At 36.2% G+C, this 25,040-nt stretch overlaps 2 protein-coding genes across 3 annotated transcripts; one reads left to right on the top strand and one right to left on the bottom strand.

Moving 5' to 3' along the window:
* Positions 1–2,070: 2,070 nt before the first annotated feature.
* Positions 2,071–9,628, top strand: tlr22 (toll-like receptor 22). Its single transcript, XM_055180825.2, has 2 exons — positions 2,071–2,469; positions 3,193–9,628. The coding sequence occupies exon 2, from the start codon at positions 3,259–3,261 to the stop codon at positions 6,103–6,105; it is 2,847 nt and encodes a 948-aa protein (XP_055036800.2). The 5' UTR covers positions 2,071–2,469; positions 3,193–3,258; the 3' UTR covers positions 6,106–9,628.
* Positions 9,629–13,153: 3,525 nt separating this feature from the next.
* hnf1bb (HNF1 homeobox Bb) lies at positions 13,154–24,439 on the bottom strand. 2 transcript variants are annotated; one of them, XM_055180759.2, is made up of 9 exons: positions 23,935–24,439; positions 22,544–22,743; positions 21,394–21,670; positions 20,997–21,217; positions 17,157–17,302; positions 16,558–16,684; positions 14,149–14,298; positions 13,952–14,046; positions 13,154–13,868 (listed from the first exon to the last, which is right to left on the bottom strand). In XM_055180759.2, exons 1-9 carry the CDS (start codon positions 24,303–24,305, stop codon positions 13,848–13,850), a joined length of 1,608 nt encoding a protein of 535 aa, XP_055036734.1. In that variant the 5' UTR covers positions 24,306–24,439; the 3' UTR covers positions 13,154–13,847. The 2 variants fall into 2 exon arrangements, with proteins under 2 accessions (XP_055036734.1, XP_055036735.1); XM_055180760.2 differs by having other exon boundaries at positions 21,394–21,598.
* Between the last annotated feature and the right edge of the window lie 601 nt (positions 24,440–25,040).

The following is a 25,040-nucleotide window of genomic DNA, read 5'->3' as shown; positions in this document are numbered from 1 at the left end:
GAGTGCGGCGTTGAACATTAAATATATGCAGAGTCCCAACATAAAATATACCCACATGTCCTAAAAAGTTGAAGTTTGTTGTCATCGGAAAGTATTTTAGTGTTTAGAGTAAGCAAGTACTGGATCGTAGGCCGTTTCTCAAACGGCTGCATCCTCCGGCGGTCGCAGGCTGCGGTGAATATGTCATCACTTCATAAGCATATTACAGCAGTAAAATAAGCACATTTTAACATAAGTATGAGCACATTACGTAAACATATTACATTTGGCAGATGCTTTTATTCATCATTTTTCAGTAGGACACAGCGACTTACAAGGTAAGTAAACTTGCATTACAAGGTATGTATTTGCAGCCTGATCTCACGAGAATTCGTAGCTGGCTAACTCGTAATTCAATCGAAGTTAATCGTGCAAAAACGTACGATTATCATAAAAACAATAACGAAATATCACCCCTAACCCCAACATCACAGGGACCAAGGCAAATCGTACAAAAATGTATGTGGTTGTACAAATAAATACGAATTAGCCCCCGTTGGTATTTTTATCAGAATATATCCATATCAGTAGATCAGTTTAATTTATGAGTATAATGTTGTCAGCCATTTGAGTAGGCCTATGCTGGGATCTGTACTCTATACTTTCACTGGAAATACCAACCAGGTAGGCTACCTAAAGGATACTTATTTTAACATACTACCATTTTATCAAATACATCAAGTTGTCACACTGTCTTTGCTTAAAGGTGCAGTGTGTAATTTTTAGAAGGATCAGTATCATATCTTGACAGTAATGCAAAATAATATAGAAAACTGTATTATCAGGGGTATTTAAAGACCTTTTTATAATGAACCGTTATGTTTTATTACCTTAGAATGAGACGTTTTTATCTACATACACAGAGAGTCCCCTTACGTGGAAGTCGCCATTTTGTTACGCCATGTTTCTAAAGAAGCCCTTAACGGACAAACTTTTTTACTAAGTTGTCTCCGACGATGACATGTTTTTTGGTGGCGGCTAACGTAGCTTCTCTTTGCGTTTCGAAAGCAAGGGGTGAGCAGTGGACTGAGCCGTTGGTTACAATTCGCAACCTCACCACTCGATGCTGCTCTAATTTACACACCGCACCTTTAAGTGTCAAAAAGAACTAAAACCACAAATTATCACATTATAATTCATAAATAGCATTTTATACACTCACCTAAAGGATTATTAGGAACACCATACTAATACTGTGTTTGACCCCATTTCGCCTTCAGAACTGCCTTATTCAACGTGGCATTGATTTAACAAGGTGCTGAAAGCATTCTTTAGAAATGTTGGCCAATATTGACAGGATAGCATCTTCTAGTTGATGGAGATTTGTGGGATGCAAATCCAGAGCACGAAGATCCCATTCCACCACATCCCAAAGATGCTCTATTGGGTTGAGATCTGGTGACTATGGGGGCCATTTTAGTACAGTGAACTCATTGTCATGTTCAAGAAACCAATTTGAAATGATTCAAACTTTGTGACATGGTGCATTATCCTGCTGGAAGTAGCCATCAGAGGATGGGTACATGATGGTCATAAAGGGATGGACATTGTCAGAAACAATGCTCAGGAAGGCCGTGGCAATTAAACGATGCCCAATTGGCACTAAGGGGCCTAAAGTGTGCCAAGAAAACATCCCCCACACTATTACACCACCACCACCAGCCTGCACAGTGGTAACAAGGCATGATGGATCCATCTTCTCATTCTGTTTATGCCAAAGTCTGACTCTACCATCTGAATGTCTCAACAGAAATTGAGACTCATCAGACCAGGCAACATTTTTCCAGTCTTAAACTGTCCAATTTTGGTGAGCTCGTGCAAATTGTAGCCTCTTTTTCCTATTTGTAGTGGAGATGAGTGGTACCCGATGGGGTCTTCTGCTTTTGTAGCCCATCTGCCTCAAGGTTGTGCGTGTTGTGGCTTCACAAATGCTTTGCTGCATACCTCAGTTTTAACAAGTGGTTATTTCAGTCAAAGTTGCTCTTTTATCAGCTTGAATCAGTTGGCCCATTCTCCTCTGACCTCTACCATCAACAAGGCATTTTTGCTCACAGGACTGCCGCATACTGGATGTTTTTTCCTTTTCACACCATTCTTTGTAAACCCTAGAAATGGTTGTGTGTAAAAATCCCAGTAACTGAGCAGATTGTGAAATACTCAGACCGACCCGTCTGGCACCAACAACCATGCCACGCTCAAAATTGCTTAAATCACTTTTCTTTCCCATTCTGACAATCAGTTTGGAGTTCAGGAGATTGTCTTGACCAGGACCACACCCCTAAATGCATTCTCTTCTGCTTTTTCTCCCTGAGACTTTTGCACTTCATACAGACACATGACAACGAGTTTGTTTTAGCAGAAATGAAATCAGTCTTTGGGAGTAAATTGACAAATGTTTTATTTCTACACATCTTCACCTATACTTCTATCGTAAGTAGATTATATTTTTGGTTATTTTTCTTTATGATAATAAATGAAAGTATCGAAAGTTTGATATAAGCTGATTCAAATAGTTGTAAAGCATGTGACTAAACATTTTTGATATAGTTAATACACAGTTTTCAACTGTTGAGAGGTTTTTAATATTTAAAAGCTTTTCAAACAGAAAAACGGATGTTTAAAAAGCAAAAATTTGTCAAATAAATGCAAACCATGTTTTACCACAGAACAAAATTATAAGAAGTGTCTGTCACATTGTTTCTCAAAATTATTGTTTGTTTGTTTGTTTTTAGAAAAAAATATTCTGTCGTGTTCATGCTCTTGAAATGAAGTTCTGAATCATGTACACATATTGTCTGATATCTTTATAACTATTAAGAATGTCTTTGCATCAATTAGAATGAATAAAAATTAAAACAATATTTTAATAGACAATACAACAAATAAGGGTTTAATCACTAGACTCTCAGAAAAAAGCTTGTCACTGTGGTGGTACCTTTTCGAAAAATACACTTTTGTATCTAAAATGTGCATATTGGTAATGGTACCTCAAAGGTACATATAAATGGTAGGAACTTTTTTAAAGGTGACAACTTTTGTACCTTTTTTTCTGAGAGTGTAGTGACAAATCATATACTTCTCTGTTTCCTGTCTAATGTAAAGTCTAATAATAATCTTCAAAATAATGTTTGATGTATTTGCATTCATTTGTAGGCAATACTAAATCAATGACTACTGGAATGTGATGGATGGAGCACCATTAAGCTGTTATGTTTTGGCATGAGAAAATTGTTGGAAAACATGAGAACCACAAAACTTGTTGCAGTATATATTCTTAATTGCTTCATTTCCCCATTAAGTGCATTTTCTATGAGGAACTGTACTCTCAGAACTTCCCAAAATGAGAGTGAACCAAAAGTGCTTTGCTACAAAATGGGCTTCTACAGAGTTCCTTCTCTGCTACCCAAAAATGCCCATGTTCTAGATATTTCCTTCAATGCTATTTCACAAATCAAAAGAGGAGACTTTAAGGATTTGTCAGACTTAAGATATTTGAATATATCCAACAATAAGATCTCATGGATTGAAGAGTTAGCATTGGACGGTCTTTCCAACTTAACCTATCTTAATCTAGCCAACAACCAATTGAACAGAATCTCGAGTGGTGTCCTGGACAGTTTGACCAACCTGCTGGAACTGCATCTTTATGATAATGACATTGAAGACATTCAGGAGTCTGCCTTCAGTAACCTTCAAAATTTAAAGGTACTGAACCTCACGAAAAACAACCTGCGGTACATAGATCGAATCAAGCCTGTTCTCACCTCAGTAAGTTTGGAGGAGTTGTATATTGGAAGCAACAATTTCGAAGTTTTCAACTCGTCGGAAATATCAACGAAGCCCTTATCGTTGACGAAGATCGATTTTTCCGACAACCCTTTGAGGTCATTTCGGCTAACTGAAAATATATTTCCCACTCTCAATCACCTTGACTTGTCTCAGTGTGGTCATAATGGAAAGATGGTTTGGAACGTTCCAGAAAAATCATATTTGGCCTCCGTAAAAACATTATACTTGACCGATGTTAACATGTCATCTCAAAACATAGCTGCGGTGCTTCAGACCTTCAAGAATTCGCTGAATAAAATCAGACTTAAGCAAAACGTCAAGTTTAACAAGGTAGAACTTCTGCAAAACGCGTGTTCTCCTATGCTGAGGGTTTTACGACTAGGCAGGAATAAAATAACAAACCTTACCGAACACATGTTTGATCCCTGTTCAAATCTGACGGAATTAGATTTAAGCGAAAATGAAATTACTCAGTTATCACCAAGCACATTCAGAGGCTTTACCCAATTGGAAAAACTGCAGTTGGCACTCAATAAACTAACCCAAATAACAAACACCTTTCAAATGCTTTCAACTCTTGAGTTCATAAACCTCAGCAGAAACCGCATCGACAAACTGCTCTGTTACGATTTTGCCAATTTAACACGGTTAAAAACATTGTACTTGTATGGTAACAAAATCTCATACATCAATCCATGTCATTTCAAAGACCTGAAAAGTCTTGAGGTCATCATGCTGGGAACCAACAATATATTAAAAATTGGCGATGCTTTCAAAAATGGCCCTCATTCCCTAAAGGTCCTCATGTTGAATTTTAATAAGCTGAACGCAATTGAAACAGACACTTTTAGGAATTTATCGCAACTGAATACTTTGGAATTACAAGACAATCAGATTTCAAAGATTGAAGCCTATGCATTCAGAGGATTGAGGAATTTAAACTCTCTGAAACTAGCATCGAACAAGATATCAGCACACACCTTGAGACAAGCTAACGTGTTCTCTGGCATGCCCAACCTTCATAATCTAGATTTGTTTTCCAATAGTATCTTATTTACTGATAATAAATTGAAAAACCCTCCCTTTATAGAACTGAAGATGCTTAGGAAATTGACCATATACAGTCAACATCGAGGAATTGGCAAAGTGCCGTCGAATCTTCTCAAAGGCTTGTCTTCTTTGGAGATGTTTTATGGTGGGAACATGAATCTTTTACGTCTAAGTCCCAGCACATTCAAGTTTACCCCTAAACTCTGGTATTTGGAACTCTCTAAGAATGCTTTCTCGGATGACAACGCCCTCCCTGCTGAGCTTTTCCATCCCATCCAAGGGCTATCCAAACTAATTCTCTCGAAATCTCAGCTTCGGTCACTAAACTTCCTGCTGGATGCCAATCTCTCAAACCTACATGTGTTAAGAGCATCGAGCAACGAGATTGACGCCGTAAATGAAACTTTAATTCATTCTCTGCCTAATCTGAATTTCTTTGACTTGCAGAAAAATACGTTTACTTGTGACTGTAACAACGCCTACTTCATCGAATGGGCCATAAAGAGTAATTTCACTCAGGTCATTTATTTAAACCAGTACATCTGTAGCTATCCTCCCGCTCTGCGAGGTACAAGCTTATCCGATTTCAACACAGAATCCTGTACAGTGAATATCGACTTCATCTGCTTCTTTTCCAGCAGTGTTGTGGTCATCGTAACGCTCCTCTTGGCTTTTTTCTGGCATTTTCTGCGCTTACAAGTAGTTTATGCATATTACCTCCTCTTAGCCTTCCTTTATGACAACAAGAAGAAGCAGATGGCCCACCAACAAGAGTTTATGTATGATGCTTTTATTTCCTACAATATCCACGATGAGCCTTGGGTCATGGAGAAACTCCTACCAGAATTAGAGGGAGAGCAAGGCTGGAAACTGTGCTTACACCACCGGGACTTTGAACCGGGAAAGCCAATCATGGATAACATCATCGATGGAATATACAGCAGCCGTAAGACCATCTGCGTGATCACCAGAAATTACCTGAAGAGCAACTGGTGTTCCAGTGAGGTCCAGGTGGCTAGCTTCAGGTTGTTTGATGAGCAGAGAGACGTTCTGATCCTGGTTTTCCTGGAGGACATTCCTACGCATCAGCTGTCGCTGTACCACAGGATGCGAAAGCTGGTGCGAAAACGAACCTACCTTCGCTGGCCCAATCCTGGAGAAGATACCAGGATTTTTTGGCAAAAGATGAAAATGGCTTTGGAGACCAAAGAGGATCTCTTTGCTTAGCAAAGACTGGATTTGTAAAATGTCAATTTACATTTTTAATTGTTCAAAATATCAAAATTCTTTATTTTCTCTTTTTATTCTTTATTTTGTATATTTTTACTGCTAAAGGAATAGTTCACCTAAAAATAAAAACTACCCCGTAATTTACCTTAATGCAATCCCAGGAGTACATGACTTCTGTTCTTTAGTCAAACACAATCATATACACAAGTTATATTAAATAATACCATGGCTCTTTCTAGCTTTATAATGCAAGAAACATTTGGCAGATGCATTTATCTAAAGTGACTTACTGTGCATTACAAAGTATGCATTTTTTATTAGTATGTATCTTCCTTGGATTCGAGCCCGTGACCTTTTGCACTAATAATGCAATGCTCGTCCATGGAGCTATACATTCTCAGAGAAAAGGTAGAAGAAGGTACAAAAGTTTTCACTGGGGTGGTACCATTTCAAAATTTTGTTTCTCAAAGTTGCATATTGGTACCTCGGAGGTGCATGTTGGTACCTCAAAGTTGCATATTGGTACCTCAAAGTAGCATATTAGAATCTCAAAGTCACATATTGGTACCTCAGAGGCGCATATTGGTTCCTCAAAGGCGCATATTGGTACCTTGGAGGCGCATATTGGTACCTCAAAGGAGCATATTGGTACCTCGGAGGCCCATATTGGTACCTCAGAGGCGCATATTGGTACCTCAGAGGCGCATATTGGTACCTCAAAGTAGCATATTGGTACCTCAGAGGCGCATATTGGTACCTCAGAGGCGCATATTGGTACCTCAGAGGCGCATATTGGTACCTCAAAGTTGTATATTGGTACCTCAAAGGCACATATTGGTACCTAAAAGGCACATATTGGTACCTCAGAGGCGCATATTGGTACCTCAGAGGCGCATATTGGTACCTCAAAGGCGCATATTGGTACCTCAAAGTTGCATATTGGTACCACAGAGGCGCATATTGGTACCTCTGAGGCGCACATTGCATTACAGAAGCCATGCCCATACATGACATTTTCGTTAATGCCCCATTCCTATTACCAGTGACTTTGTCTGATGAGGTACCAATGTCGCCCGTCTCTTTCCATTAGGTCGTGGAGGCTTCATTTCCGAAAATCGCTCATCATTTACATAATTTCTAGATGTATTGTGACCATTTCTGTCCAGTGTCTGTTGAATTTCAACAAAAACAAACCTCTGGAGTGACATAAAGTCACCCAACAATAAATGTAAAAGACTAAGAGCATGACAAGACCAATGAAAGATGTGACTAAAAATCAGTTTTTACATTTTTCCTAAAATACATGTAAAATCATTAGTATTTTGTTGTTGAGAAATGAATTTGAACTTGTTTTGCAGTATTGCAGTATTAAAGATTGGAAAGTTTTCCCCATTTCAATTTGCAGTAAATAAATGCAAATAAAAACATAATTTTTATTAAGAATTTGGCAGAAATGTTGTTGGTAGTTGCTTCAACATACTTCCTATAGGAAGTAGCGACATGTTTGCACATGTGAACAACAATCAGGTTTCCAGGGTTGGGTTGATGTATTAAATTTTGTGGAGAACTATTCCTTCAAAGTAAGAGTGACAATAACCCATTATTGAATTTTTTTTGCTGATGATTTCTGACATTTTTAGCATCAATTTCAAATGCAGTGTAATCGCACTGACTATAGCATAATGAACAGTATTTTTCAGTCAGCATGTTTAAAAACTGTCCAAGTCGAGATCGATGAGGTCACTGTGGGCTGATATGTGGGCCCACACACTGGACCCCCTATAGTCATACACGGGGGTGAAAAGGGCCAATATTATACAGTTTCTTTTTTATGCTTGATTTAAGCTTATAGCTCACAGTGTTTGCAGAGCTTACCTGTACATTATGAAAGGTCACATTATACATTTTATCACATCATTAAACAATGATTATTAACACGCTGTTATGGAGGTGTGGGAGGAGAGCAGGAGTAAACTCAGCTTTTCCTCTTCCTGTCATTCTGACCTTTGACACCAATGGGTGTCCACCAGTAGCTGACATAAGATCTATCTGGAGACCTGTTGAGAAGAACATACCCCCACATTCTCTACTCCACGCCTCCACGATGTCTCTCTTTGTGTATTTCTCAGCATGTGGCCACCGTTGCTTCTTGAAGATTCTTCAAGAAGTTCTTTTTTTTAGATTTTTAATGAACTACAGTTACAACATAATCCATTTCTGTTCACGAATCAAGAAGACCTGATTATCTGCAGCTATTATCGTAATAATGTGTTTGTGGTCCAGATCAATGTTCTTGTGTTGGTAAAGGCACCATTGTTCACAGATGAAACACAACACAAGAGCTTCAGAAACCTTAGCAGCAGGATTTCCTTTTTCATTTTAGTACCTGGAGGACCATGTAAGAGAGAATGTGATGCTCGGCATATTCTTTGTTTTTTGTATTTCTTGAATGGACAACTGTAGAGTCAAGGAATGAACTGTGTGCTACTGTAAATTGGATTTGGTCTGAATAATCTCCTTTGGGTGTGTGTTAGTTGTCTGTGTATACTCAGTCTGGTGGATCAATATCAGACAAAGGGTTCAAACGACTGAGATGCGTCTGCTTCTAGAGTCATTTAATAATTTTTTTTTGTTTTGTTTTGTTCCTGTATCTTAATTCTGAGGGAATACAAATACTGACAAAAATGTATAGTTTCAATGCACTGTAAGATGGAAGCATATAAATGTAGCATGATCAACTTTAAGGATACATTTTAATGCAACTATTACATAAATTGTATATTTCCATGTTTGAATTAAATATGAAATCTGTTAATTAAATAAATCATTTTATTGTAGTCTCATGCACTGTAAATAAAATGCAGCATGAAGTTAAAAAGCTTTAAAAATTTGACATAACTTATAAAATCAAGTTGAAATTGTTAAAATTGATTTGTTAAGTTAAAGTGGACATATCATGAAAATATGTTTTTATTCCCCATGTTTAAGTGGTTCTTTTAACCCAGAAAATGTGGGGGGAAAAAACGTAGTTTTGGTAAACCATTCCCTCCAAGCATGTTGAAACATCTGGCTCCCGTTGTGATGTCAGTAGGGGATAATACCGCCCCTTAATCTGCACTATCCATTTAGTGCAGAAATCAGCATATTGGCATTTACCAGAACACACCCAAAACTGCACATTTTTTATCACATCTACAAAGTGGCAATTTTAACATGTTAGGATAAACGATCTACACTCACCTAAAGGATTATTAGGAACACCATACTAATACTGTGTTTGACCCCCTTTCGCCTTCAGAACTGCCTTAATTATACGTGGCATTGATTTAACAAGGTGCTGAAAGCATTCTTTAGAAATGTTGGCCCATATTGATCGGATAGCATCTTGCAGTTGATGAAGATTTGTGGGATGCACATCCAGGGCACGAAGCTCCTGTTCCACCACATCCCAAAGATGCTCTATTGGGTTGAGATCTGGTGACTGTGGGGGGCATTTTAGTACAGTGAACTCATTGTCATGTTCAAGAAACCAATTTGAAAAGATTCCAACTTTGTGAGATGGTGCATTATCCTGCTGGAAGTAGCCATTAGAGGATGAGTACATGGTGGTCATAAAGGGATGGACATGGTAAGAAACAATGCTCAGGTAGGCCGTGGCATTGAAACGATGCCCAATTGACACTAAGGGGCCTAAAGTGTGCCAAGAAAACATCTCCCACACCATTACACCACCACCAGCCTGCACATTGGTAACAAGGCATGATGGATCAATGTTCTCATTCTGTTTACGCCAAAGTCTGACTCTACCATCTGAATGTCTCAACAGAAATCGAGACTCATCAGACCAGGCAACATTTTTCCAGTCTTCAACTGTCCAATTTTGGTGAGCTCGTGCAAATTGTAGCCTCTTGTGGTTCCCCATGTGGGGTCTTCTGCTGTTGTAGCCCATCCGCCTCAAGGTTTTCCGTGTTGGCTTCACAAATGCTTTGCTGCATACCTCGGTTGTAACGAGTGGTTATTTCAGTCAAAGATGTTCTTCTATCAGCTTGAATCAGTCGGCTCATTCTCCTCTGACCTCTAGCATCAACAAGGCATTTTCGCCCACAGGACTGACGCATACTGGATGTTTTTTTTCCTTTTTACACCATTCTTTGTAAACCCTAGAAACGGTTGTGCGTGAAAATCCCAGTAACTGAACAGATTGTGAAATACTCAGACCGGCCTGTCTGGCACCAACAACCATGCCACGCTCAAAATTGCTTAAATCACCTTTCTTTCTCATTATGACATTCAGTTTGGAGTTCAAGAGCAGACCAGAACCACACCCCTAACTGTATTGAACCAACTGCCATGTGATTGGTTGATTAGATAATTGCATTAATGAGAAATTGAACAGGTGTTCCTAATAATCCTTTAGGTGAGTGTATATGGTATTTTGAGCTAAAACTTTACATATGTACTCTGGGGACACCAAAGATTTATACATCTTAACTTTTTCCCCGCTATTGATGAGTTAACTCGTCATTTAAGAGAAAACGGCTCCCTGCCAATGATGAGTTTTTACGGCAATCTGTATTTCCGCTATTATCCACCAGGTGGCAACCCCTTAGGTCAAACAGTAAGAACTCTGTGTATGTTTTGATCATTGCTCTGAATTTGATCTCTATCAAAAGTCTTTCACAAAAACACAATTATCTCAACTTTTTGCTCAAATTTTTGTAATTTTAAGATATCTGAGAGGTGATAAAAAGAGAACAAATGAAGGTTGGATGAAACTTTAAAAAAAAAACAGAGTGTCTATTCTTTATTTTCATATATTGTATGTTTATATATTTAAAGAAGAACATTTTCTGAAAGGCATCAAACCTCTGTAAAAATCATAAAAAAATTATGGCGCTGACTAGAAACTTTTTTTTAATAAAAAAAACCGCTTATGAGGAAAGAGTTTTAAAAAGTATTGTGAATTGTCCCCTTTAAAGTAACATTAAAAAAAATTTGTTACAGTGTGCTATTGGAGCTCTAATGCATCTTAAGTCTATAAGCATCTTATTGTGATACAGAATAGTTTAGCAGAATCACAGTATACTTGTTTTGACTGAAATGTACAGTGTTGCACAATACCATGTTCTTGTTTATCATCTGCAGCTCAAGGTTTTAGTTTATTTAGTTATTATGGAAAATAACCTGTAATCACATGCTGAAGTCATGTGTACACAGGAAATGACCTCACTTCCTAAAAGTGAGCTCCAATGAAACTTGCCCTTTGATCAGAGAGACAGCAGGGGAAATAGACCAAATGAAGCATGGAAAACAAAAACACACCCTTTTATTGCCCATTTCAGTCTCGGCCTCTCTTTACACGCTTGTGTTTCAAAACATTCCAATGCACAAGACACCCAAAAGCAAAGTGTGGCCATGCAACACCTTTTATCTCAATTTCACATTTATTAAAATCTTAGCATTTAATAGTTCAGGCCATCATTTACTCACCATCATGGTGTTTGAAACCAATATAACTTACTTTTTTCTTTTTACACACATATTAAGGACTGACACCCCCAGTCACTATTCACTTTCACTGTATGACTAAAAAGTGTCATCATCCTTTAAGCTCTTTTAACAATGTTTACAATTCAGTCTTGACGTACAGTACTGTGCAAAAGTCAAGGCCACCACCATGCCATCATTAGATTTGTTCTTTAATGGTTTAATGACCACATATAAACATTTGTCTATTTCTTTTTTTTAATACAACTAGAAAATACAAGAAATTTATATGCAGTGTTAAAAAAACTATTTAGTGTGCGCTCTTCTTACACTTGACCAATAGCAGGAACCTGCAGGGTCTCTTAAACCTTTACTGTAACAAGTAAAAGTTGGATCTACTTAAATTGATAACACTTTTTTCAAGTTTTATCAACATAAAAATTGCTCACTTTAAGTAAAAAAATTTAAGGTGAAAAACTTTTTAAAATTACTTCAATTTGTAACACCTAAAACATATAAATATATTTCTATATGACTGGAGATGTCAGTCCCTAAAATGCACTGTAAAAATACTTTACTGCCTTAATTTTTTTTGTTAAATCAACTCCGATGTACAAGTCATGTCAACAGAGATGAGTTGTCACAACTTATAAAATATAGTTGAGAAAAGTCAACTTAATTTTATAAGTTATAACAACTCACCTATAGTTATAACAACTCATCTCTAGTCAAGATAAAGAATAGTAAGTTGAAATGACTAAACATTTTTGTTGAATCAACTCGGATTTACAAGGCAGCAAAGTATTTTTTACAGTATGTGTGTAAGCTTTATAAACTTTTTTTATGAAAAAAATAAGCTAAAAAAATATAAACATTTTTAGGAGTTACAACACTGTAAAAAATGCAGCATGAAGTTAAAACAACTTGGTTTTGCAAGTCAATTTTTATCTACACTCTTAGAACGAATGTGTTGTCCCAGAATCCACCCATCTCTGTGTTATTATTGAAACAACACATTTTGTTACTTTTAACACAACATGTATTATATTTTAACTCAAAATCAACACAAAATGACACATAATGTGTTAAAATTACACATAATGTATTAAACATTTACCGCACAATGATGTGTAAAAAATTAACACATCCTTTCTTAAGTTTTGCACTGTGATAAGTTGACATAACTTATAAAAACAAGTTGAAATTATTTTTTTAAGTTAAAGTAACACAAATATTTGTTGATTTCACAGTGCAATTGAAGTAATTTTAAATGGATCCGAATTTCAGTTTTTACAATGTAAATATAATTAAATCCTAATTTCAAATCTAATGACTTCAGGACTCAAAAGTGTTCAAAATATGTTTAGTGACAAGAGAGTTCAACACTAAATGCTGACTTTTACCTGAAGAAGCCATTTTTTAATATTTTTTTTTTAGTTTAAATAGTTTAATTTTGTGTACATATTTCATGTATTTTCGGTATATGGATGGTCATTAAAACTTTATCACATTAAACAGTGACACATTTCACTTAAAAACGAGTTATACAGTCAGGAGATATTCTTCAAAAAGTATTATTTATTTTTCAATTTACACAAAATATAAATATGATTGCAGTGATTCCAAAACATATATAAAAATAGCACAGCCTTTAGGCAGTTATACACATCTTCAAAACATTAGCTACAATGGAGTAGTGTGAAATCAATCCCTGAGAAGCAATTACATTTTACATTTGTAGCATCTTTTGGGACTTTTATGTGCAAGTCTATGCAATGAAATGGAGAGACCATCTTCTGACATAAAAAAGTGATTTTACATGATGATTGTCTTTAGAATATGGCATACATTTCAAATCTCAGACTTATTTGTGGTAATAAAATCTCATCCGTGATTGACTATTATTTTTTATAAAACGTTTTGTCTGAAAAGTTGACCTTTTATTATTATTTAATAACAAAACATATTTCCTCATTAAAGTGTATATACAACATCATGGAAGATTTCTTTACCCGATACTGATCGGTGCGAAACCTTCGGCTCAGTGTTTCATCGGCTTGGCTTTGTTCCATTATCCGCTATACAAGTGTAATATATATAAATCAACAGTTCTTCGCTGTCATATAATCCAGAGGCAGTGCTTTAACTATTGGGTCTCCATACTGAGAAGTTACCAGAGTAACTGAGAAATGCAGATGTCAGGTCCTGCTGTTGCTAAGCTGCCGGGGAAGTTCTCACTCCAGCGTGTTCATTCACCAGGCCTGCAAAGGACACTGCAGCGATAATAGAGAGCATCGGTTTACCATCACAGACTCACACATACACTACAGACACTTCATATGTAGTTGATTTTGACCTGTTTGCTGGAGCCCAAGTGTGTGATGGTGCTGCTGTCCATAGTTGTGTACCGAGAAGTATGAGAAAACTGGGCTTCTTGTTTGGGAGAGTACACTGAAAGGCACAAGCAAAGTGTTAGATCATCAGATCGGCAAATAGCCTTTCTGTATTGGAGGCCACTTAGATATAGCTGTGTTCTGAAGAAAAAACATTTACTGTGTGCTTGTGCGAAGGGCTGTTGAGAGATGTGCGCTGTGGTCAGCTGGGTGAGGCTGGAGCTCGGTGGAAACTGCATCGGCTGCAGGGTTGTGAGTCCAGAGACGCTGTTGATGACGGGCACACCCTGAGACTGAGGAGATGTGAGACCTGAAAGCATAGAATCAAAACTTACTCTTTAAAACATTTTTTTTACTCATATATTGCAGACACAGAAAGTGTAACTCTTTAAAACATTTTAACAAATTATGTGATCATTCATGCTTTTTTACATTAAAGAGCACTTATTATGCCTATTTTTACAAGGTGTAATATAAGTCTCAGAATGTGACTGTGATGTTTCAACTTAAAATATCCCACAGATCATATATTATATCATTTATTATATCGTATTGAGGTGTTTCTGGGAGGTTTTAGTTCAAACCGCATCATCGTCAAATAATAAGACCTGAAACTGCAAATCTTGCCATTGCAGTTTTGCAAAATACACCTTTTCCGAATTGCCTGAAAAACCACCTAATGCGATCGTAAAGTGTTTTTTTGCGATATATGGGATTTTTTTGCAAATTGACGTATTTTCAATTCGCAACGTCAATTTGCACAATTTAAAGGGTAATGGAAACACAGTTAGTAAGTGCTTTCAGTTAAAATTGATCTGGATCCTGCCTAGGTGGAAAAAGCAGTACACTTCCATAGTGTACTTAAAGTGTTTTATTTTCGCACACTAATTTTGTACTTAATATACCAAAAATTCATCTTTAGTATACTCAAGATGTTTTTAAGATCATCTAAGTGTACTTCACTGTGCTATTTTGAGACACCACTTGAAAGTTGAGTTAAAGTTTAATAGAAGTGTTAACTAAATACATTTTATACGTAGATAGTATGTTAAAATTGCATTTTACTTCATATTCATGGTGTCTCAAAATAGCACAAATAAGTACAATTAGATAATCTTAAGAACATCTTAAAAAGTACTAAAGATGAATTTAAGTATATTAAGTACAAAATTAGTGTGCGAAAATAAAGCACTGTAAGTACACTATGGAAGTGTACTACTTTTTCACCTGGGTGTGAATACGGTCTGAGGCAATAGTTTTTTTCACTATTGAGATATGACGGACAGCGTACAACTCACTGCGGGTGAAAACTATGGTAATGCTGGACTGTCATTCAGTGGCAGTGGGCGGGGCTTTATCAGTGTGACATCACATTAACAAGTAAATCTCAATAGCATGTCTAACTCTTTCTCCACCGTTGAAGAGTTGTCTTGTCAATTAAAAGAAAACATTTGCCTGAAAAAAACAAAAGATGCCGCACTTACCCAATTTAGATAAAAACTGAAGCAAATTTTTTTTTTATTAATTTTAAACTCTGTGTATGTTTTGACAATCGTTCTGAATCTGTTCTCTAACAAAATTATTTTACAAAAATGCTATTATTTTAGCTTTTTGCTAGAATTATTATTATTTTTTTTTTTTTTAAAGAAAAATACCCATATTTAATAGTTTATAAGCAGAGAAAAAAATACAGGATGAAATGTTTTTTTTCCCGTTTTGTTTGTTTGTTTATTGTTTGTTTGAAAGCAGATGGTGTTTATATATTTTTAGAAGAAAATTGTCCTGAAAGGCATTTTGTGAAACTGGCGGGCAACTTTTCAAAAAAGTCTGGCGGGGAATGAGTTAATGTGGAGCGCATAGATTTTTTTTCATTGTAGGGTTGGACACATTTTTGTCCAAACACCTTGCAATAGTGGATTTTACATAATAGGTGTCATTTAACTCGTCAAAATAAGTTAAACAATTTCAACTTTTTGTTTTTAATTTACAGCAACAATTTACTAACAATGATCAATTTAGTTTTCAACATTTACTAATCTTTGTTAATGTTAGTTAATGGCAAAGCAGTTATTCATGTTTTAGTTCATGGTGCTTTAACTAATGTTATAACTTACAGTTATAACTTTTCCTTTTAATAATATATTAGTAAATGCTGAAAAAACATGAACTAAGATGAATAAATGCTATAAGAAGTATTGTTCATGGTTAGTTAATGCATGTAATAGGAAATAATTGACGGCAGACCGTTGAATTTTACGAAAATAATGCACACCCAAGGTGGTAATACGGCACAACACAAAGCGGAGTTACATCGTGGGTGTGCATTATTTTCAAATAATTCAAAGGAACAGCGTCAATTATTGTGCTTATACCACGGATACCACAGAGATTGCTAAGACATTGCTCTGGTGGTTATTTGACAGTCAGGTGTGTGTTTTACAAAAAAATAATCAACACCCACATGGAACATTTCTCAACCAATCAGAATAAAGCATTCGTAGTATAACTAATGTTAACAAATACAACTTTATTGTGTAAAGTGTACGAAATAATATGCCGCTATACTCACTTTGAGCAGCCAAGCTCATAATGAGACTCTGTGCTTGCTGGTGATGATGATGATGAGATGATTGAGAAAGACTATGAATGTTGGTCAGAGTGCTTACAGGAGGCAAAACTCCACCCGAGACTGAGATCTGGACACACACACATACACATGTCATGCATACACACACACTATGTCAATACATATAAGGTACACAAACACTTTGTGCGAGTGAGGACATGGTTCCTCTCCTCTTTGGAAATAGTGTTCACAGTATAGTTTATATCTTTATGTCAGAGTTTTTAGGCTGTGAAAGCGCTAACATAATTCATGTTTATTAGGGGAGGGCAATTCACGCCACAGTCATAAAGGCATTGATGTAGTGTGATATGTACTGCAAGCATGCATGCTGGATCAATGTTCTCTTTGACCTAGTTAAGTCAAACAAAGGCTGACTTTATCAATCACATCTGTAAAATTGCACATTGATCTCTGCCGCGCCACTGTTACACGCACTTCCTGCTGGAAGAACGAAGCTTGACGTGTTTTCTATACACGTATAATTACATTTTGACATTGCTAATGCATGCCACAAGACGATACACTAGATTGTTTTTGCTTACCATTTTGGCATCTGCGGATAACAAACTGTGGCAGGGATCCAGACCACCCGGAGACACCTGTTGCAATACCGATTGGCTGTTTCCATGATGACTGATGGCTGTGGAGGAAGTGACCTCACCGGTTCCCTGATGACTGTACCGAAGTTCTGCATTGAAAAATATATTATTTATTAATATATCTATAATTAATTAAACCCTGTATCACGAAATTTTTTGATTATTTTTTGATTATTTTCCTTGACACTATCACGTTTTTACGTTGTTTACGTGTCATTGTCACGTGTTGGTTACTCAACAGCTTTTTCCTATTTTCAAACCATTGTCGCTTTGGTTTAGGGTTAGATTTGGTGTTTGCGTTAGGATGTCACTTTTAAGTATTGGTTTATACTATTTTTTCTGGTTTATTTTTTATATTTTCTGGTTTTTAAACAATTGTCGCCTGGCTTTAGGGTTAGAGTTGGGTTTGGGTAAGGATGTCATTTTATGTAAATCTAACCCTAAAACGAAGCGACAATGGTAAGAAAATAGGACAAAACAGTTGAGTAAAAAATACGTGACGTTCATGTTTAAATGCGGAAAAACGTGACAGTGTCACGGAAAATAATCAACAATTTACGTGACAATAGGTACGTAATTTCGTGATACTGGGTTAAATTAATTACATAATGCTCTACATCAAATTCTTTAGCAATTGTGCCGATATGGAAAAAAATCAGTATGTGTCTTTTTAACAATTTTCTTGCATTTCTCATAATCTAATATTTTTTTAATTTCACATTGATATCGATATTTTACATGATCTTACTCAGTCAATATTAAAGATATTGAGGTTATATTTTCACAGATTGTCCTTTACATCATGCAAATGTTACTTTTGGTTTTTACAGACTGGGTCACATTTATGCATTTGGCAGTAGTAACCAAAGCAACTTGGGGTGCATACAAGCTATAAATTTTATCAGTATGTGTTTTCCCTGGTGATCGATCTCATGACCTTTTGTGCCGCTAGCTTTGTTTTAGCCACATGAACGTGCAAGGGGCTCAGAGCCAAAAGCCGAAGTGCGCCAAAAATGAGATAATGATATTAACCAAATCTCTCAGCACGTATTATACTTTCATCAAATACTTCCACTTCAAATCTGCTTAATCCCGCCCTCAGGCCATTCAAAAATACCGATTTGTTGGCAGAATTCACTAAGAGTCTGAAAAAAAAATGCTTATTTACAAGAAAACATATCAAGCGCACTTAGAGGGTTTTGCATTAAAGCTCTTCGTACTGTATTATAATGCACAAATGTGCACTTTGTCACATTACGAGAATGAAATAGTGAGAAAGACAGCAACTCTTGCAGTTGCACATACTGACCTGACTCTGTTTATCTTTATTTGACCTCATTGCATACCTGTATATCAGCTAAAACTGATAAGCGTCTGCACAGTCCAAACAATAAAGACTGCCTTTATACAACCGTCGCTCACTTGCACATTTTTGTTGATATTTAAATGCATTTCCTAAAAATATACCATAGGACTGTTTATACTAAATGTTGTTCAGTTTCTTTTGTTCGTGTAGGTGACCAAATACAATCAAAGAGGTTTTGAAGAGTGTAAGTTCAGTGACTGTAGCAGAATACACAGTATAAGCAAACACGCTGTTCACTGACTCGCTCTCCTGACGTAATATTAATCCATTTGTAAACATACTGTGGAATTCGCCCTATTTCACAGTCTGCCAGTTTACGGATTTACAACAGCACAAAACTGTGTTTATTTCGTAGAGATAAGCGTTAAACATTTTAAATATTTTATACGATCACGATTTAATTTTGAAGAGAGATCTTATGAATGAGAAAATGTCTGCGATCGAATCGCTCCCTCCCCGCCACCAAACCTTGACTTGACCCTGGTTTGACCTCAAGATTGTGTCAAGCGATTTTTTTTGTCCTTCAGTCTCACCTGTGTCTACGGGTGTGGCCCGGCATTTTGCTCGCACACAGATGAAATGGAGGAATTCCAATGAAACACACACACACACTTGCTTATCCGTGACCCCATTTACCCCAGGTATTAACATTCATTTATGACACTGAGCACACTATTTATCCATTCTTCTTCTTATTTTACATTTCCTCTGTATATAACATGCCTGTACATATGCTTATTGTCTATTTGTGTATTTTTAAATATTTGTACTTTTATTTCTTATTTACTTATACTGGGTTCAAACCCATGACCTTTTGCGCTGTTAATGCAGATCAAACACTGGTAAGCATGGTCCAAAACGTTTTATTATTGGTTCAACCACATTTAAAGGGAGCCAGAAAAGCATGTGCACATTGTATTTATAATATAGGGTTCAAGGGTTCAGGTTTTGTGACTTTAAACGGCACCTAATATGCCTATTTTTACAAGATGTAATATAAGTCTTAGGTGTGCTTAGTAGTGTTGTAGTACTCGAGATCTGTCTTGGTCTTTTTAAAGGTCTTGGTCTTGTCTCGAATCGACCCCATTTTTACTCGGTCTCGTCTCGGTCTCAGATGAAGAGGACTCCGAATTTTATTTCAAGACCACTGATGGCATATCACGAAATACTTTTTTACCATTAATTATTAAATAATTATTATAATTAACAGATTTTTAAGGTGTTCATTTATTATTATTATTATTTATTATTCCACATTTTATCATAAGTGTTTTAATGCAGTGACTTGACTTGGTCTCGACCCTTCAAAGTCTTGGTCTTGTCTCGGTCTCAGTCTGTCTTGGTCTTGGTCATGACTTGGTCTGGGTTTAGGTGGTCTTGACTATAACACTAGTGCTTAGAATGTGTCTGCGAAGTTTTAGTTCAAAATACCCCACGGATCATTTGTTAAAGCATGTCTAAAATTCCCCAAAATGCGCTGTTTTTGTGTCTGTCACTTTAAATGCAAATGAGCAACGGCCCCCACACCCTCACCAACGGACAATGAGCGCTTTTGGTTAAAAATAGATCTGATTTCTGTGAATAATACAGTCTGAAACAAACGTATATTTACACTGAAAAAAATTATTCATTCAATTTACTCAGTTTTTAAGGTAAGTGGTCGCAATCAATTTATTTAAGCTACATTTAAACAAAGAAAATTAGAAGAAAAAACGTTTGTTTAAATGTAGCTTAAATAAATTGATTGCAACCACTCACCTCAAAAAACTGAGCAAATTGAATGAATAATTTTGTAGCTTTTGGGTAAAATTAACCAGTGAGGCAGTGGCCATGGACGGGGCTTTTTCAGTGTGATGTCACATTAACATAAGAGTCAACACAGCATGTCTAATGAGACTCTTTGATTTAATGGGGATTAAAAACGAAGAAGATGGATTTTCATTTTCATTGTAGGGTTGTTGTGTTCACACGCTGCCAACACACAGTTATGTCCAAACACAAAAGTGGATTTTGCATTATATGTTCCCTTTAAAATAAAAATAACCGTCCAATCGATATTAGGAACATGGGTTTTAAGGAAGTGCTTTGGTTTTCCTGACATAAAGATTTAGTAAGCACACACATCAGTGTTCACTTAATAAAGGAGCTTGTCAAAAATAACAGTGCTCCTGTAGCTCAGTTGGTAGGTTATTTCATTTGCAATACAAGACGTCATAGGTTTGAACTAAAAGGGAACACACATACTTAAGTGTATAGTCACTTTGAATACAATAATCTGCCAATGTCATATTTGAGACGCATGTTTCTGGGTGTAAACAGATATGAGCACTTGTGATGGGATCAGCCGAGATGTTAATACAGGTGTAAACATGGCTTGTGATTCTGTATGAGTGTTTGTACTGCAGTGAAATACTTACTTGAATCTGAGTTACTGTGATGATGTTGCGTGTGTGGTGATGCATGAGACAGCAGTGGATTCATGCTGTGTGGGGTGTACGTGTCCATCGCCAGCTTCTGTCTGAACGCTTCCTCCTTACGCCGGTTAGCGAACCAGTTGTATACGCGAACTTCTGTGACCAGATTAGATCCTAATCCATGAGCTTTGGAAGGTGACACGCCCCTTTGCATACATTCGGCCCTGCAAACAATCATCATTGAATATTTTTATATACACAAATTTAATATCAATCCATTTCATTTATCTTGGGAAAAAACAACAAAACTGGTGGTGGCATAAAACTTTTTCATAATACTGTAAGTCATCATCACCCACTGTGACCCCATGCATAGATGGTGTTTATGGTGAGAGGTTACCTGTTGCATTCCTCCACCAGCGCCTCCCTCTCTTCTTTACTGGGGTTCTTCTGCCGATCATAAGCCTGGTAAAGGATCTCCTGGGACGCCGGACCCCATTTGAAACGGTTTCGCCTCATTCTCTTGGAACCCGGCTCGCCCTCGTCTCCGAGCGGCACTCCGGAACCTCCCACTGTCCCCGGATTGTGTCCGGCATGATTGAATTCTGGGAAAAAAAACAGGACCTGATCCTGACTGCCTGAGTCATTGGGGTCAGAGCCCTGAACACGGTCGAACTCTGCGGAAATAAGAGGGGGACACGATTGGGGCAGAGTAAGGCAATATCATGATATAGTGTTTGGATGGGGACTCCCATATAGAGAAGGTGCTGTTTTGAGGGCAGCTATGTTGGGGGCAATGATACGGCTTGAAGCTCACATTTTGACCTTGTTCAAAGGTGACCTTCATATTGTTGGTTGTTAAGGGCATAAAAAATATAAGTTTACAATATAAATATATTTATTTTTAAAAAGCTTTTTTTGGAAATGGGATATACAAATGGACGAAATGAAATCAAGATGTTTAATATAAAGCTTGTGTGCACTTTTAAAAATGCTGGGTTGTTTCAATTTATGGTTGGGTCAAATATTAACATTTTCCAGATTCATTTAAACCAGCTGTTGGGTTTGTCCATATTTCACCATGGGTTAAACCAGCATTTTTTAGAATGATTAATTAATCTAGTATTTTATTTAACACAGTATAATATTATTATAAATAAACGTTATAAAATTATAATAATAAGAATAGTAAACGAATAATAAAAAATATAAAAATGTAAACATAACAAATATTTGCATTACAATATGTAATAAATGTAAGAAATCTAATTACATTTACTTATTTAATTATTTAGCAGCATCATATTTGAAAAGTTTTTTTAAATGTATTTCAAAATTCATAATTTTACTTTGCTATGCTACTGTTTGCAATTATTTAGGCATATGTAACTTTTTTTAAATAAATGGCTTGATTTATTTGTTATCTAATGCAGTCGTTTATTTTTAGGGTTACGTGTTCAAATACTCCATTTGATACTACTGGAAAAATACATTTAAAATACTAATACAAATAAATAGTGAATATTTTAACATTATGCAAAAAGACTTACGTCGGTCGATTTCACGCTGTTTTTGGACGTACCACGTGTAAAGCGCGGCTCGTTTGGTCGTCTTCATCGGTGTCCCTTTATTGAGATGCTGTGACAGGTGCGATTGATTCAAACCGGTGACATCCACCACCTCGCGCTGAGGGATATTGTGCTGCTGCATGTAACCCTTAACAGTGCGCGCCACGCGCCACGGATCCTCTCTGAAACAACAATATAATTTATTATTGTCTATACTATAGGCCTATATCTATTTTTTAAAGTTTGTTTTGTATGGCATTATGTCCAAATCTAATTACGAATGTTAAATATCATGAAAAAAATTAATAAAAATAAAAATAATGCAGGCCTATGCAAAACCTACATCGATTAGGAAGCACACAATTTCAAAATGTTAAAAAAATGTTTCTTAATATGCTATTAGCTTAGCAGGTTTCAACATGCAATTTATTAAAATAAAATAAAAACAATCCCCCCCTTTTCACTATAATTATAACACAATTATTCTATAATTAGCCTTTGAAATTAAACAAATTAAATAATCCTAAATAAACTTTGACTACAGTACGCAGCATACAAAGAGTATGAACCTATAACATTCGTAGCACAAACGAATGAAAATGTAAGAAAATGCGCTTCATATAACAATAAAATATATGTGTTTGTTTTTGGAAATAAGCCCTCACATTAGAGTGTGGTCGAGGATGTTGATTTAAGCCTATAACTTTGGACAATGAATAACTAGATATCTTTTCCGTCTATTCATACGACATTGTGTATCTTTCTGTTGATGATTTATAGAAATAAATTAATAACAACTACACGTGGTTTCGTTTTGACTTTACCTGTTGTCTATAATCCAGTGAAGATTTAAAATAACGTTACTAATATTCTCTAAATATAAATGTTCTAATAAATTTTCTAATAAATCGGCCCATTAAAAATTTACCTAAATGTATGTCTATAAGTAAAATGCTAAACGAGTAGGCCTAATTAAAAAATACTGAAATAAGATCAAACAAAATAGTACAAATCAAATAACAAGAAAATACACAAAGGAAAAAGAATCACCGGCAATTATGTTGTCATTCTGGTTTCTATATCTCGCAAATAAAACTAAAAAAATAATACAGCTATTATAAGCAAAACGAAAATTACGAAAATTAACCATGGTTTTAATAAAACAAAAACATGGATACTAGCTAATATTAAATATCGTTGTTACTAGCAAAACCATGGTCAAATTTTAATCAACACGCCAACAAAAAAAACCCGTTTATGACGATGCTCGTATTTTGTGTATACATGCCTAATATTGTAACAAGATGTTATTATTACAATATTTAACGTTTATAATGAATAATAAAGTTAAAAGCAGTTGGTGAAAGACTCACGCTAACATGCGGTCGACCTCCGCGCGCTGCTCCGCCGCCTCCTCAGTGTTAAGTGATTGGAGCTCGCGCAGGATCGGTGGTGTGTCGTACTCATCCCCGTCCTCTGAGCCTTCATCACCGGACAGTTTACTACCTTTACCCTGCGCGCTACCCAGAGTCACAAACACCGGCTTTGAATCATTTGAGTCACTGCCGCCGTTGACACTGGACGGGGATAAGGGTTTCTCGATTTTTATTCCGAATTCAGCGGGACACGGACATAAATCCTCCAGTGCCTGAACGAGCACATCCTTCGTGACCCCCGAGTCCAGTAAAGCGCTCAGGAGTTCCTGCTGAAGAGATGTCAACTTGGACACCATTTCAGTAAACATCAATCCGGTCTAGTTGAAAATCCTCGTGTAAATAGACGTGTGATATAAAATACAACAAAGATACTTTTTTAGGCGACAGAAGCCCGAAAGTGTCCTTTTCATAAAGTCGTGCAGTTGTACGAGCGCACCTGCTGAAGGAAGTAGTTTACGTTGGTGGTGGGCGGGGCCCTGGGAATGACTAAATGGTCATTGGCTGATTTACATTATGCAAATGTCTTGTTTATGAGTTATGCTGAAATAATAAGCATTTCTCATTCAAAGTATACTTTATCAATATATTGTTATGGTTGCTAGGCCTACTTAAAAAGTTAATTTATAATATTAAATAATTTATAGTCTACAGGAGAAAAAGTGTTCAGTTGTTAACTTATAGACATTAATTTGTACCTGATATTGCTTTCTAAATGAAATAACATTTAATATTTAACACTTCACGTGCTACTGCTGCTTATAAGCTTGTCAGTGTGTGTATTAACTGTTGATAAATCATATACTGTCATATGTTGCATTGTTATCTAGTAAATTCATGTTGTTTTATCAAATAGGTCTGTTATTATTATTATTATTTGAGATACATTTTAATTTTAAAGAAATCCAATTTGGGCTATTTACAGATGTTCACGTTCTGTCAGAAATCTTTTTTTTCTTTCAAATTTTCAGTTTTTGTTGTCCTATTACTATGGTCCTTTGAACCCCTTCCTCCTCTTATGGGGGGCATTTCTTTTTCATATAATA

The sequence above is a fragment of the Misgurnus anguillicaudatus genome, chromosome 9 (genome assembly GCF_027580225.2).
Source record: "Misgurnus anguillicaudatus chromosome 9, ASM2758022v2, whole genome shotgun sequence".
In the NCBI taxonomy this organism is placed as follows: Eukaryota; Metazoa; Chordata; class Actinopteri; order Cypriniformes; family Cobitidae; genus Misgurnus; species Misgurnus anguillicaudatus.
Note: the sequence above shows the minus strand (reverse complement) of the source record. Positions and strands in the feature narration are given on the sequence as shown.

What these genes read in the sequence shown, in the direction of transcription:
- tlr22 (XM_055180825.2), top strand. Translation starts at nt 3,259, where the DNA reads ATGAGAAAATTGTTGGAAAACATGAGAACCACAAAACTTGTTGCAGTA.
- hnf1bb (XM_055180759.2), bottom strand. Translation starts at nt 24,305, where the DNA reads ATGTTTACTGAAATGGTGTCCAAGTTGACATCTCTTCAGCAGGAACTC. An exon ending in TCACAGTAACTCAGATTCAA is followed by an intron (nt 17,303 to 20,996) that starts GTAAGTATTTCA and finishes TTTTCAATGCAG; the next exon opens with AACTTCGGTACAGTCATCAG. An exon ending in TATCCGCAGATGCCAAAATG is followed by an intron (nt 16,685 to 17,156) that starts GTAAGCAAAAAC and finishes GTGTGTGTCCAG; the next exon opens with ATCTCAGTCTCGGGTGGAGT.